At 38.6% G+C, this 15,559-nt stretch overlaps 1 protein-coding gene across 1 annotated transcript in view; it reads right to left on the reverse strand.

Annotated features, from left to right (window-relative positions):
* Positions 1 to 14,026, reverse strand: part of obscnb (obscurin, cytoskeletal calmodulin and titin-interacting RhoGEF b) — a 55,360-nt gene extending 41,334 nt beyond the window's left edge. The window contains exons 1-18 of the mRNA XM_084399581.1: positions 13,867 to 14,026; positions 11,461 to 12,532; positions 9,016 to 9,285; positions 8,647 to 8,907; positions 8,087 to 8,389; positions 7,331 to 7,597; positions 7,139 to 7,245; positions 6,674 to 6,842; positions 5,314 to 5,589; positions 4,575 to 4,850; positions 4,166 to 4,441; positions 3,713 to 3,988; positions 3,288 to 3,563; positions 2,564 to 2,839; positions 1,841 to 2,116; positions 1,105 to 1,380; positions 557 to 832; positions 177 to 452 (exon numbers count right to left, since the gene is read on the reverse strand). Of these exons, the coding sequence (XP_084255707.1) occupies positions 177 to 452; positions 557 to 832; positions 1,105 to 1,380; positions 1,841 to 2,116; positions 2,564 to 2,839; positions 3,288 to 3,563; positions 3,713 to 3,988; positions 4,166 to 4,441; positions 4,575 to 4,850; positions 5,314 to 5,589; positions 6,674 to 6,842; positions 7,139 to 7,245; positions 7,331 to 7,597; positions 8,087 to 8,389; positions 8,647 to 8,907; positions 9,016 to 9,285; positions 11,461 to 12,523 (5,200 nt within the window). The 5' untranslated portion in view covers positions 12,524 to 12,532; positions 13,867 to 14,026. The remainder of the gene's footprint in view (positions 1 to 176; positions 453 to 556; positions 833 to 1,104; positions 1,381 to 1,840; positions 2,117 to 2,563; positions 2,840 to 3,287; positions 3,564 to 3,712; positions 3,989 to 4,165; positions 4,442 to 4,574; positions 4,851 to 5,313; positions 5,590 to 6,673; positions 6,843 to 7,138; positions 7,246 to 7,330; positions 7,598 to 8,086; positions 8,390 to 8,646; positions 8,908 to 9,015; positions 9,286 to 11,460; positions 12,533 to 13,866) is intronic.
* Between the last annotated feature and the right edge of the window lie 1,533 nt (positions 14,027 to 15,559).

Consider the following 15,559-nt stretch of genomic DNA (forward strand, 5'->3'; position numbering starts at 1 on the left):
TCATATTTTGTCTGCAAACAGTTAGATTTAGTATTTCAATAAGCGCAATTATATCTTACATTAATTACTTTGAAAACTTCATATGTATAAGTATAGAGACAATTGCATTGAAATTTGTTTTTAAATAAATATGCAGTAAAATTTTCATTGCTTTGAAATAGCAAATTAGCTTTTACCTTTGACCTGAACCTTGAACTCCACCTTGTCATCAGCAGTCTGGCAGGAGTAAGTGCCATTGTCTTTAGATTCAGAGGAGTTAACAATTAGGACACGTGAGCGACCTTCCTGTTTCATCTCATACTTTGATCCATCTTTTAGTTCCACTCCATCCCTGAACCACTTAACACTACAACTCTCTGACATCACCTCGGTTTTTAAAATAACCTTCTCTTTTGACTCGACCATCACAGTTTCTTTTGTCACAGATGTCTTCTGGAATTTGGTAGTGACATCTGAATAAAAAATAAGAAATATTCACTAAATTGTAACCATGTTCTGGAGGAAGATAGAAGATTGTTCATTAATGGAGGTCCACTTATGTCCTAGAAAGTCTTACCTTCCAGCTGAATCTTAAAGAGAAGTTTTTCATTCCCAACTTCACAGGTATATTCTCCAGCATCCTTCTTTTCCACGTTCTCCAGCACCAGCTGACGGCTCTTGCCCTTTGACTCCATGTGGACAGTCTTACTGGAGCTCAACTGTTTGCCATCTTTAAACCATTTCACCTCAGTCTTGAGGTCAGAAACTTCACAGCTCAGAGTGGCTTTCTGGGATGCTGAAACCTTAACTTCGTTCTGATAAGAGTCTTTGTTGGTGAAGGCAGTTTTGAACTCTAATGAAAAGGTATAAAGAGTTTACTTCATTCAAAGAGTTTAGTTTGCCAATTTACAGAGAAAGTCAATACTAAAGTGACACATTAAATATGACACTAGAGAAGAAATATTTTCATAGCAGATTTTAAACAACCAAAAGAAGACTGTTAAGATTTGACATATTTCACTTATCAGTGCAAATTGTGAATAAGTTATTTGGTGTGGCCAAGAGCAACCACTGATGACCAAATGCACAGAGCCAAAATGAACAGAGCCAAAATGTTTTCCATACCTGTCACCTGAATCTTAAAGGGCAGTTTCTCATTCCCAACTTCACAGGTATATTCTCCAGCATCCTTCTTTTCCACGTTCTCCAGCACCAGCTGACGGCTCTTGCCCTTTGACTCCATGTGGACAGTCTTACTGGAGCTCAACTGCTTGCCATCCTTGAACCATTTCACCTCAGTCTTGAGGTCAGAAACCTCACAGCTCAGTGTGGCTTTTTGGGAAGCAGCTATTTTGACTTCCTTCTGATAGGAGTCATTGTTGGTGAAGGCAGCTTGGATGTCTAGTTGGGCAGGTACAGTGCACCATGGATCCAATATAACAAAACAGAATTATTTGAGTCAATATATTACTTAAAGTTATAGATGTCAGATACTATAAGGACTGGATGGTTGAGACAGCCAGAATGGATCATAAATTGTGGTCTATATTTTAAGCAAATAAATCCAAATCACATTGCAGACTAAAACTTTTTTAGTAGCACTGAATTCAGCAAAACACTGCTTTTTAAATTTAAAATGTACCACTTCTTGAACAGAAAAACTACATGTATTACTAAATCTACAAACACATGTTAATAATATCAATGGTCTCTTTCACCAAGGCCAATTTTTTATTGCTACATGTAGAATTAGCTTTTGTCAAGCTTCACTGTATTACTGTAGTTTTGATCTTTTTCATTTGCAAGAAAAACTAAAGTAGAAACAGAGTGCCAATAGACAAACACAAGGATGTTTCCATACCTGTCACCTGAATTTTAAAAGCAAGTTTTTCATTTCCAACTACACAGGTATATTCTCCAGCATCCTTCTTCTCCACGTTCTCCAGCACCAGCTGACGGCTCTTGCCCTTTGACTCCATGTGGACAGTCTTACTGGAGCTCAACTGCTTGGCATCCTTGAACCATTTCACCTCAGTCTTGAGATCAGAAACTTCACAGCTCAGTGTGGCTTTCTGGGATGCTGAAACTTTCACCTCCTTCTGATAGGAGTCCTTGTTGGAGAAGGCGGCTTGAATGTCTGGTTGTGCATTAGACAAGATCAGAAAACGGTACTCTTTGGGCAATTATATCACTCAAAATATTAAACAACAGATACTGCAAGGACTCTATACTTGAAAATGTAGGAATACATCATAAACCGTAAATCATTCCACAAAAAACAAAAACAAATTACATTGCAGACTGAAACAGGCAACACATTTTTCTACCTATTAAGTGTACCACTTCTTAAAGAAAGAAAAGTATATAAATAATTGTATCTATAAAGACACATTAATGAAATCTTGTGGCATGCTTTTTTTGACCAGATGCAAGGCATACTGTATCAAACCTCTTTGTTATATTTAAAGTAGGCTTTCTTAATCTTTGTTGACTTACTGTATTGTAATTGTGGTACCTTCCATAAAGAAGAAAAAATAAAATAAAAACAGCAAGCCAATAGACAAACACAAGGATGTTTCCATACCTGTCACCTGAATCTTAAAGAGCAGTTTCTCATTCCCAACTTCACAGGTATATTCTCCAGCATCTTTCTTTTCCACGTTCTCCAGCACCAGCTGACGGCTCTTGCCCTTTGACTCCATGTGGACAGTCTTACTGGAGCTCAACTGCTTGCCATCCTTGAACCATTTCACCTCAGTTTTGAGATCAGAAACTTCACAGCTCAGTGTGGCTTTCTGGGATGCTGAAACTTTCACCTCCTTCTGATAGGAGTCCTTGTTGGAGAAGGCGGCTTGAATGTCTGGTTGGGCATTAGACAATATCAGAAAAGAGTACTCTTTGGGCAATTATATCACTCAAAATATTAAACAACAGATACTGCAAGGACTCTATACTTGAAAATGTAGGAATACATCATAAACCGTAAATCATTCCACACAAAAAACAAAACAAATTACATTGCAGACTGAAACAGGCAACACATTTTTCTGCCTATAAGTGCATCACTTCTTAAAGAAAGAAAAGTATATAAATAGTTGTATCTATAAAGACACATTAATGAAATCTTTTGGCATGCTTTTTTTGACCAGATGCAAGGCATACTGTATCAAACCCCATTGTTATATTTAAAGTTGGTTTTCTTAATCTTTGTTGACTTACTGTATTGTAATTGCGGTATCTTCCATAAAGAAGAAAAAACTCAAATAAAAACAGAGTGCCAATAGACAAACACAAGGATGTTTCCATACCTGTCACCTGAATCTTAAAGAGCAGTTTCTCATTCCCAACTTCACAGGTATATTCTCCAGCATCTTTCTTTTCCACGTTCTCCAGCACCAGCTGACGGCTCTTGCCCTTTGACTCCATGTGGACAGTCTTACTGGAGTTCAACTGTTTGCCGTCCTTGAACCATTTCACCTCAGTCTTGAGGTCAGAAACTTCACAGCTCAGTGTGGCCCTCTGGGAGGCTGAAACTTTCACTTCCTTCTGATAGGAGTCCTTGTTGGAGAAGGCGGCTTGAATGTCTGGGGCAGAAATCAAGATTCAGGAATATAGTGTCAGAAACTACTTTCAGTTTTATGTCAAATTTGCTTTGGTCATGTATGATTGAGTCACTGGAACCTTAAAAAAACACACAAAAAAACAAGACAAAACACTGGCATGTTGTTCTTACCTTCCACCCGAATCTTAAAGACCAGTTTTTCATTTCCAACTTCACAGGTATATTCTCCAACATCCTTCTTCTCCACGTTCTCCAGCACCAGCTGACGGCTCTTGCCCTTTGACTCCATGTGGACAGTCTTACTGGAGCTCAACTGCTTGCCATCTTTGAACCATTTCACCTCAGTCTTGAGGTCAGAAACCATACAGCTCAGTGTGGCTTTCTGGGAGGCTGAAACCTTAACTTCCTTCTGATATGAGTCCTTGTTAGTGAAGGCAGCTTGAATGTCTGGGACAGAAATTAAGAATTAGGAATATAGTATCAGAAATTACTTTCAGTTTTATGTAAACTTTGCTTTGATCATGTTTGAGTAAGTCACTGGAACCTTAAAAAACAAAAAATAATAAATAAATAAAAATAAAAATAAATAAAAAGCAAGATAAAACACTGGCATGTTTTTCTGACCTTCCACCTGAATCTTAAAGAGCAATTTCTCATTCCCAACTTCACAGGTATATTCTCCAACATCCTTCTTCTCCACGTTCTCCAGCACCAACTGACGGCTCTTGCCCTTTGACTCCATGTGGACAGTCTTACTGGAGCTCAACTGCTTGCCATCCTTGAACCATTTCACCTCAGTCTTGAGGTCAGAAACTTCACAGCTCAGTGTGGCCCTCTGGGAAACTGCTACTCTGACTTCCTTCTGATAGGAGTCCTTGTTGGAGAAGGCGGCTTGAATGTCTGGTGTAGAAATCAATATTTAGGAATACAGTATCAGAAACTACATTTAGTTTTATGTAAACTTTGGTCATGTTTAATTGAGTGAATGGAACCTTAAAAAAAACAAGACAAAACACTGGCATGTTGTTCTTACCTTCCACCCGAATCTTGAAGACCAGCTTTTCATTTCCAACTTCACAGGTATATTCTCCAGCATCCTTCTTCTCCACGTTCTCCAGCACCAGCTGACGGCTCTTGCCCTTTGACTCCATGTGGACAGTCTTACTGGAGCTCAACTGCTTGCCATCCTTAAACCATTTCACCTCAGTCTTGAGGTCAGAAACTTCACAGCTCAGAGTGGCTTTCTGGGAAGTTGAAACCTTCACCTCTTTCTGATAAGAATCTTTGTTGGAGAAAGCAGCCCGAGTTTCTAAAAAGGACATTTATTCTTTTAGTGAAACATAAAAAAAAAAATGTAGTTCTACACCGCAAAAAGATCTCCAAAATGGACGAAACCACACTGGACTAATAATAAATGTTATTTAAATTATCTCAAAGAGATTTTTTCCCAGAAAATAATCTAGAATTTTTTGTATTCAAGGTTCAAGATACTTCTTGGAAAGAGCTGTACCTTCAAAGGACCATTGCTGTCCACAGTAAGATCTGACAATGGTATGATAAATGACATGCTAAACTTTAATATAACTTATACAAGGCTGGTATAACTTTTAATTTCACTTATTAAATCATTTATTAGCTGTAGGAGCATTTAGCGTTTAGCTTCACTGTTCAAAAAACCATAAAGTTATGACATTAATTAGGTATTGTGGCATGTCTGATTAATCCTGCTCATTTAAATTTTTAGTTTAAGACTAATTAGCGCATAGTCTTACCTTTTATCTTGACCAGGAATGTCATTTTGTCCTCTGCCGTCTCACATGAGTAGTGTCCTTCATCGCTCTGCTTGGCACCCCTGATGACCAGCTTCCTTTGCGTCCCTTGAGACATAAACGTTGTCCTCTTGTCCTCCGTTATTTCTATCTGTTCTTTCTTCCACACAACAGCGGTTCCAGGAGAAGCAACCTCACAGCTCAACACCACGTCGCCCACCAGAGCATCACTCTCCTGGGGCTGAGTCCTCGGCTTGTTAACAAACTTAGTTGGTTCTTCTGTTAGGGTAAAATGGAGGATTAGATGCCATACCTCTCTGTAATTTTAACATGATTAGGAATATGAAATGGATTATAGAAACATGGCAAGAAACAGTCACATCCACTGTCCATTTGAATATAACAGATGTCTTGTGACACTAAAAAAAACGAACAAACAGATGTGACAACTGAAACTCTCCTGATTTACATTTACATTAACAGTCAGGAACATGTATATTAAATATGAGTTTGCATTGATCATGTTAGCCATTTCAATGGAAAAATAATATAAAATGCTGCTGTAAAAAAAAAACATTGGTTACCATACAGTGAAAAATTAATATTTATATTTAAAAAAGATATAATACATGTAATTCTACTGTAAAATATGTTAAACTTCGTTTTTATGCCTTTATGTGAGGGTATTTGCATTTATAATTGGGTTTATGCAGCTACCAACTTTTTAAATATTATGTTCCCAAAATTCAATAATAAATATAGTTATTAAATTGTTTTAAGTATGATATCAGTATCATTTTAAATTATTTCCAAAAATCAAGCTAAATTAAATATAAATTGTACATCCTGTTTAGCCTAATTTTGTATCCTAATAGTTTTCTATATATATAGTAGTACCTTAAATAGCATTGAGAGCACATCATAAATACTCATCTCACCCCAAAGCATATTTAATAGATGATACCTGAGTGTATGAGTGCTAAGCAGAAGTGTTAAAACACATCTTCTAACACTTCCTGTTGAGTAGCTTGAGCTCAGCTGTTCCTAGCTGTCAACACTGACCGCTTGCACCATTTATCCACTCAGAAATCTCTGTACTAAGCTGGGATATACGAAGCACTGACTACTCAGCAATGACTTTAATTCTTGGGAAATTCCTAAATAGAAGACTGCAAGCAGCACGCACTTCAATTTAAAATTGTTCCATTTTCATATATGTAAATAATTGTATAATTAATATCATTTTAAGCTTGAAATATATAGAGAGGCTAAAACAGAAATAGAGGCTAGTTGGAAATAGAGGCTATAAAAAGCTTAAAGTAACTGAAGGTCAGTAAGTGAAGAGAAAAATTGCCTGTTTCACCTTTAAGGGTAAGTTGGACAGACATTTTGTCGCCATCACACATGCATTCATAAATGCCCACGTCCTCAAGGTCCACGTTGTGGACTGTCAGTATGCGTTTGCGCTCCACACTTGTGGCTTCATATTTTTTGCCCATCCTCAGCTCCTTCCCATTCTTCATCCAAACAACCTGCAGCACAGACAGTACATGTAGTTAATTGTCAAAAAGAAAAAAATGACTTATTACCCATCATGTTGGGTACAATGACTTATTACCCATCATGTTGGGTACATCTATTACTGTAGATATTTGGATTTTGTCTGTTTTGTAAGGGCAATGCATCTCAAAAGTCAACTGTGCCACTTGTTGGACAATACAATTTAAACTCTGATAGGAGCAAGCATTTAAAAAAACGTAAAATACTTAATGTATATTTAAACATTTTATTTGGATTTTGCAAGACAAAAAAACGTGCATTTTGTCACCTGGACACTTGAGTCGGACACTTCTGTGTGCATCTGAGCAGAGGAGTGCATGCTGAAAGTAAATACCTCAACCTGAGAAGACTTACTGGTGAAACGTGAAGGTGCAGCTAAAGAACATCAAGAGAAAAAAAAAAATCAGGAACATTGTTGAAGTTATTGTACTTTAGTTTTCAGAAACTGTTCCTTTCTTACCTTTCACAGTAAGCGTGCAAACGCTCTGAGATCCGCCACCCACAAACTTAACCTGTGCCCCGTTCAGCGCCATGGACACCTCCCTGATGACCAGCGTGTGTGTGGTCTTTGAGCGTGTGATCAGATACTCAGATCCACTTCGGATCATTCGGTCATTTATGGTCCAGGAGCCAGAACATACGCCCGAGAGCTCCACAGTGAAGGTGGCTTCTTCGTTTGCATGTGCACAGCAGCTCACCAGGCCTGTCTTCACTGACGCTGTGGGCTCTGATCAAACAAATTCCAAAATACTTATTGGAATATACTGATTTATATAACTTTTTATTGGTTTATACACTGCCCAGCCCCCCAAAAAAGTCGCTGTAGACTTTACAGAATGCTTGAATTGCATTGTCAATACAAGATCTTGACCAAAAAATGGATGCACCTATTGATGGAAAATTATTCTTCATGCTCCTTCAACCATTCTTTCACAATTTGAGCCTGATGAATCTTGACATTGTCATCCTGGAATATGGCCATGATGTGTCTTCCTACATGGTTGTTTAAGAAATGAAAAGCTACACACTCCATCAATTAGGGTTAAAAGAACTGTTCCCAAACAAATAACATGATAGATCCATAATAATCAGTGCAATAATGATCCAATCATTGACTCGTAAGCATTTGCCAATTTAAATCCAAACAGCGACTTTTTTTTTTGGCCAGGCAGTGTATTTTATGAATGTCCACAGCAAACAACAAAGCCTTTCTCACCAAGATAAAATGTTCCAGGAACCTCCAAGTAGGCACTCTGACCGAAATCATTGACCGCTGAGATACGGAACTGATAGCTCGCCTCCTCTGGGATTTCGCTGAAGGTATATTCAGTGCTCGACACAGTCGTGCTAGTGATTTTAACCCAGGTTTGGGCTCCAACCTTCCTGCGCTCCAAGAAGTAGCCGGTGATGGGCACAGGCCGTTCACTGTCCGGTGGAGACCAGCACAGTGTGATCGATGAATCTGTTTTGTTCCGCACCGTTGGTTCAACTGGGGGATCTGGTGGGTGTTTCCTCGGTGCTGAGGTCAGAGTTAAAATTATTGTTAATAAGGAGAAAAAGAATCTCTCTACTGTAAATGTCACAAGCAATTGTGTTGAATTGTTTCCACTCATACTCCATCAAATAAATGGAGTACGAACACCATCACATACTAGCTGTAGTGTCATAAAATTGTGATTCCTGTGGCAGATATGAGGCTTTTGAATCACAAGAATGCAAAAAAACTTTTGTAAAATCATTTGTAAAGGTAGTGGTCTGATTTACAAATGTATTCACCTGTGACAGAGAAGCGGGTGGAGGTCTTACAGTCATGGGCGATGAAGGCCACCTCACCAGAGTCCTCCGCGGTACATTCACGAATGGTCAGTGTGTACTGTCTGTTAATCCGGGCGATAATAATTCGGGAGTCCTCTTTCAGCTTCTCCCCATTCCTGGTCCAGTATGCATCATCTACTGGTTTCTCCAGCTCCACACAGAAGATCACAGTATCGCTAACCGGCACCACTGTCCTCCTCGGCAGCTTTTTAGTGATATTGCCTGAAAATGCAGAAAGAACATCACATCACAAGTAATCCATCATCATTCAAGCTAACAAAATAAACCATATTGGAATGGTGGTGATGGGCTTCCTCTCAAAGATTTTACCCAGCACTGTAAGTTCGGCCACGGTGCGACTGCCTTCCTTCATCTCACAGATATAGACGGCATCATCGTTGGTGGTGACATTGTGAATAGTGAGGCGGCGCAGGGTACCCTCCACATCCATGCGATACTTGGTGCATTCTTCCAGACGGGTCTCCTCCATAAACCAGTTAGCCTTTGTTCCCGACACTGGTACCTCACACTGCAGTGTTGCCGTTTCCTTCTCCTTCACCTCAACATCCTGCAGCTTTCTCTTGAATGGAATCTTTGGCTCTGGCAAGGACATGTTGAATATAGTGAATATACAGAAGACATACACAGTAAGTTCTTCTTAGCTGGCAGTCATAATTTGGTTACGTGTGGTTTCATATTGATTAGGTCTCCAAGAAGACAATGTTAACGGTTAGGGTGATTCTATATACAGTACTACTCAAATGCACCAAACTTCATTAAAAGTTCAACGTTCATTTAAAAGTGAACCAGAATTGGAGACCGCTCCAAGGGACCACAGTGTTTTTGGTGTTCATAATGTATGTGAACTTAAAAGTGGATCACAAATGTACCGATAAATGAACCATAATCAAACCAAATCGTTAACTACAGTTTGTTTGTGGATCTTTTTAGGTGGGCCTGAGATTATTTGGGGGGTTTACTTCATATACAGTATACACATTACTTCAGCACAAGACCACTTAAGAGTGCCTCAAATGAACTAGGTGTAATAACGTCTTCAACAAGTGACATCAGCAATGAATACGTCTAAAGAATAAAGCTGGCCATCAAATTAAATAAATACATTTTAGACTTTATATGATGTTTAATATGTTTTTATACACATAGACCTATCTCTATGCCATTGGCTCTACTTTACCACCAAGTCAGTCATCTGAAATTTGAACATGTTTACACAAAACAAATGTCATGAACTTCACCCTCCTAATCCCTACACAGGGGCGTCACTGCTTTTTGTACTGCAATAGTGGACTGGCATTCGGCTAAGTTTCTGTGACCTTTCTCTAAGGTGCCAGTGGCATGATAGTCGAGATTAAGACCAAGGAGCAAGGAAAGAAAATACTATTGCTACACTTCTGGCTAAAATTAGAACTCTGTTGTAAACATACAAAGCGTATACATCTATGAAAATCATTGTCTTAAATTAATGTAGGCTTAGTTAACAAAGAATTTGGATACAGATCAATGTTTCAAACCCTGAAGACATCACTTGGAAAGTCACCCACATAATGGCGTCAGTAGTGAGTTTGCAACTAGCCATTACAACAACTGTGAACTAATCATCACCGGCAGAAAATAGTTGTAATGCTACACCCTGTTCGAACACTTGCAAGCACTTTGCTAAGCAGAGAATGAGCTGGAAGGCAAAGATGACTGTCATTAGTTGATACAATTTCAGTTTAAAGGTTGGTGGTTTAACAGGGCAAACTGTATTTTAACACGGTAGTTACTGTGCTGATGTAGTGCTCCTATCTGCCAGACTCTATAAAATAATGATACTCACCGACTGATACATGATTTTGTAAACCACTGTACTTGTGTAGTTCTAAAGGGAAACTTTAATCCGTATTTCACTTTTATTATGAATTTAAGATGTATTCTGTGTCATAACCAAGGGGTATTTACAGTTAGCCTGCACCTAGCAGATTTACTAAATAGGGCAAATTAGCGTGAAAGCAAAATTACCAAAAAGTGTCGATGTGAGTGGAAAGTTTTGCGCGTGATCTACTGCGTCGTCAGTAAATCGCGCAAAACTTTCCACAAATTAGAACACAGATGCAGCCGGATAATTTCCATAATGACCAACGCAATCTACCAAGAGAAGTGCAAATTAGCGTCTGGTTTAAGCATGCTTTTTTGGGGCGATAAATAATGGAGCAAATACCAGTAAATCAACTAGCGTAAACCTTAGTAAATCACCTTGTATTATTCATTTAAAAACTCTCCTCCCATAAATTTTGTATCTGAAAGGGAAACTCCTACAAATGTGTATGCAATAAATTCAGCCGCAAAAATAAACCTGTCCACACCTTTTCAGTGCCAATTTTTTCACTGCGTGCCTTTAGTAAATCCTGACAGTAGTTTTTTAATGCCAAAAGAGGGCCTGCGGTGGTGCAAGCTCTTAGTAAATTTGGCCCTTTGTCACTTACTGATTGACTATAGCTTTAGGAAAAGACCACCTCAACTAAGTATGAATGCATCTGGTTGTTCAAGCCACCATTGAAAAAGTTACTTCCCCCAGAAAGGACTATGTCAGTGAATGGAAGTTTGCAAGACCAAACAATAGACAAAAGGTTTTTATGGCCCACATTAGCATCATCTTGTAAAAATCTAAGTTTAAACAGAATGCACTGTAAATACTCAATCTAATAGCAAATGGATCAATTAAGATGCATAAATTGACCAAATATATATACCTCCAGACATTATTCTTACCTTTGACAATCACTAGCACAGCACTATAGGTTTGTCCAGCCATGTTGGATGCATTGCAGGTGTACAGCCCATTATCGCTCTGTTTGCAGTAGAGCACCTTGAGGATGAAATTCTCAGCCTGGTCCTCATACATAACATGTCTGCGGCCCTCGCTGATGTTCCCCCCATCCTTCCTCCAGATGATCTGAGGTTTGGGATGGCCTGTGACGAAACAGCTAAGCTTTGCATGTTTACCCTCGGTCACAGTGCATGTTCGGGTAAACACACCTTTGGGCAACATGCTGGTTAAGGCCGAAACCCTCTGCTCCTGATCAAGTTCCTCTGTGATCTTGGAAGATGATGTTGAGGAACTTTCCATGGTGCGGTAGAAAGAGATATCCTTCCGCATCTCTTCTTTCCGCTTCTGCATTTGCGAGAGGAGGGATGTGCTCTTGTCTGCATTCAGGAGACGAGTATCTTGAAGGTCCACCACCAGAGTGGCAGCGGACTGAGAGCGGCCAATGGAGTTCTGCACACGGCAGGTGTAGGTACCACTGTCCAAGCTCCTGACGCACTGGATCCTCAAGGAGCTGGATTCATTTTCTGAGGTTACCTTGATGCGGTTGGTCTCACCCAGGTAGCGGCCATCCTTTTCCCAGTCAAAGTTAGGTGCTGGATGGGCTGCCACACGACAATAGAAGGTAACATCACCCCCTAGACCCACACGGGTGGAAACAGGCTTCACTGTAAACACTGGAGCACGATCTACCACAGTTTCCGGCAATCCCACCTTCAGGGTCACAGCTGCGTATGCCTCTCCGACATTGTTCTTGGCACGACACATGTACTGACCGCTGTCTTCTAGAGTTAGATCATAGATGGTAAGTCGGTAAACGTCACCATCATCGACTGTTTTGAAGCGTCCCCCTGCAGAAAGACGCATTTTTTCTTTCTCCCAGGTTACTACAGGTACAGGGTTTCCCACAATAGTGCAACTGAGGGAGGCATCTCGTCCCACACTCAGCGAGAAGGCCTTGGGTCGGGTTAGGAAGCGTGGAGCCCCACCAAATAGATTCTGATCCATTACTACTTTCTGTAGAGATGAAACAACACACTTTAATAAAAGTACACGTTGTGGTTAATGAATAGAGGAGAAACATAAGAACTTGAGATTATAAAGTTTTACATATTTGCACCCTGTCACCATTATATCTTGCTACCCAACTCCAGAATGTTTCTGGAAATCTGCACCTGAAATTAGTATACTGTAAGTCAGTTTGTATAATCTGCTAATGACAAATAACCATGTCAAGGATCCTGAAATAGACATTTTGAGACATGAGAGATGCCTACTTTTAGAGATGCTCACTCAAAGCTCTCCTGTTTCCCCACCACAAATAAGTATAGATAATAGTTGATTGAATGACTAGAGTCTAGTGTATAAACCTTGTTAAAAGGGTTTAAAACAACTATGGCCTTTTTGAGAATCCAACTTTTTCTATGTATCTGTCAGGTGACACTACACAAGCATCCACATGCTATGCTGTAATAATGCCACAGTGTTACACACAGGAACACTTTCATGCATGCAAGTTCAACAAAATTCAGGGAAAATATATTTGGTCAACTACTGTTAATTTAAAGGGACTAAAAGTTATTTCCGAAATGTTTTGGGTTACAGTAATATATAGATGACCTCAAAGCAAATGGACAAAGCCACAAACCATGGAAAATGTACATTGTCCACTTTTGACAGAACTTTACACAGAATAACAAATGCAAAAGAACTTGGAAAATCATATATCAAGTAACAATACTCTTATTGCCCTACATCTTGAAAAAAAGGTCAACAATTTACATCCACTACCTCCAACAGAACAGTGGTTAATCTAGTGAAATCTGACCACTGAAAGTCAGTTTTACTGATGAGATGAAATTCCAGTATTATAATATTAAACAAAAGGATGTTGATCTTTGAAAAGCATGACATTTGCAATCTCTGACACCTCACTACCCTAAGCCGCCTGTCCCAAAAATAACCTCAGCTGTCGGGCTCTGTCTGCAGTATGTCCATTTGTAGAAGAGATCCGACCTGCTGTGTGATAGGACATGTATGTTTTTGTCAATGGAATTTCTTCTGTACTATAAATTTAGTTTCAAAGAGCGACACACGTTTTCGTCTGGGTGGATATTTCTTTAAAGAAATTTGTTTTTAAAAATCTTTTTCACAATTAAAACAATGTAGCCTAATGTTTAAATTTAGACTTAATGCGACACAAATAATAATAAAAACGTAATAAATTCAAACTTGTTGAATTTGCGAAGTTTCTCTAATAAAATAAAAACATTTTAAAAACGAGAGTGAAGTCTTCCCTCAGATTAAAAGTTTTCACCTTTCAGAATTTCATTTAAAAAAAAACGACTTACCTTTTTCTCCTCAGGCTAGATGGTATAAACCGGTGCAGATGTTCATGAATATCCGATACTGGCATGCGAAAATATCCGCGAGAAAACAGGTAAATTCCGTGAACTGTAGAGGAGGAGGACAGTGTGTTTTATCCCCCAGTGTCTTTGCTTTCTGTGTGACGCTCTTTCTGTCCAACCTCCCGTTCAAAATAGATCCGTCACTTACCGGAGCAAATGTCTGACTGAGGTGAAGGAACTGGTATTGTTGAACACCCTCACCGCAACCTGCTGTATGGCAATCCGTTTGAACGGTTTAGACAATTTCTCCAACTAAGTACCAAGCTATTTTTAAGGTATTAAAAGGCTATTGTTCTATTTACTTTATGCAGTCACAAACTGCGGATTATTGTTAAATTCGATGGGCTCAAGCCAGGTATTACTAGCTATTGCAGTAGATACTTGTGCAATTGTGACCAGCAGGAAATACTGAATAGGGGTGAATACAGGTTGATTGGGACACTTTTCCCAGTCATCTTAATGGCAAAAAGTGTCCCGATTAACCTGAAATAAAAAAATATATACACATCATAAATGGATAAAAATTGATAGTAAAGATTTATATGGTTAAAAAAGATTTATATTTTGAATAATTGCTTTTAACCTTTTATTCACCAATGAATCCTGAAAAAAGTATCACAGGTTCCAAAAAATACTGGGATTAACTGAGAATCATATCAGCATATTAGAATGATTTCTGAAGGATCATGTGACACTGAAGACTGGAGTAATGGCTGATGGAAAAACACAGAAATAAATGACATTTTAAAGTATATTCAAATAGAAAACCATGATTTTAAATTGTAATATGTAAATAAATATATTTATGTATGTAAATATATTTATTTACATGCTTATGCTGTCAGCTGTTAAATTTAGGTACACTATTAGATAATACCAGTTTAGGTCAACCAATTACCAAGCAATGCTTAATTTTGTCCAGTCTGTGGTGTGAAAAGGTCGGATTAGCAATTAAAGAAAAAAATATTAAGCAAAACATGGTCAGGTCAAAGTGCCTGAATAATTTTTGGTCCCAAATTTTTATAATTTTCACTGGTATTCCACAGTATGAAGAATTTGTGGGTATAATATGTCACAATTTACTTTATTTTGCTATCCTCACTTACATAAATGAACTATAGTGTCCTGCACCCACTAGTAAAAAAAATATCAACAATTATATGTGGTGTCTGAATAATTTTTGGTTTGACTATATAGGTTTCAATTCATAAAAAAAAAAATCTAAATTCTGATTAATCTGAATTTGTTCATTGCTCAATTTACTAATAATGGACACCCTCACAAACCCTTGTGACTGTTTGGTTATTCTTCTACTGGTTGTCTCATATTTTCCTGAAAGGATAGTGGGCCTTTCCCGTTATCTGTTCCAGTGTGCCTGTTGATTGACAGCAGCAGATAGGCTGTGCTCACATTTAAAACTGCCTGAAACTCAAGCAGTGGGATCAGTCGAACTCTTTGGTGGTAGGGATCATTTTGCTTTTGCTAAATGTCTGGTTATGCCATGTTTCTTTCATGGAAGAACTAGCTCTGTTTAAACTCTTTAACTACTTTACATGTTCTCCTGCTGGGCAACAGATATATTCCATCTTGCTGCAAGTCCCTTAAGATAAATACAGTTCACTGTGGCCAGAGGATG

The sequence above is a fragment of the Rutilus rutilus genome (assembly GCF_951802725.1).
Source record: "Rutilus rutilus genome assembly, chromosome: 24".
In the NCBI taxonomy this organism is placed as follows: domain Eukaryota; kingdom Metazoa; phylum Chordata; class Actinopteri; order Cypriniformes; family Leuciscidae; genus Rutilus; species Rutilus rutilus.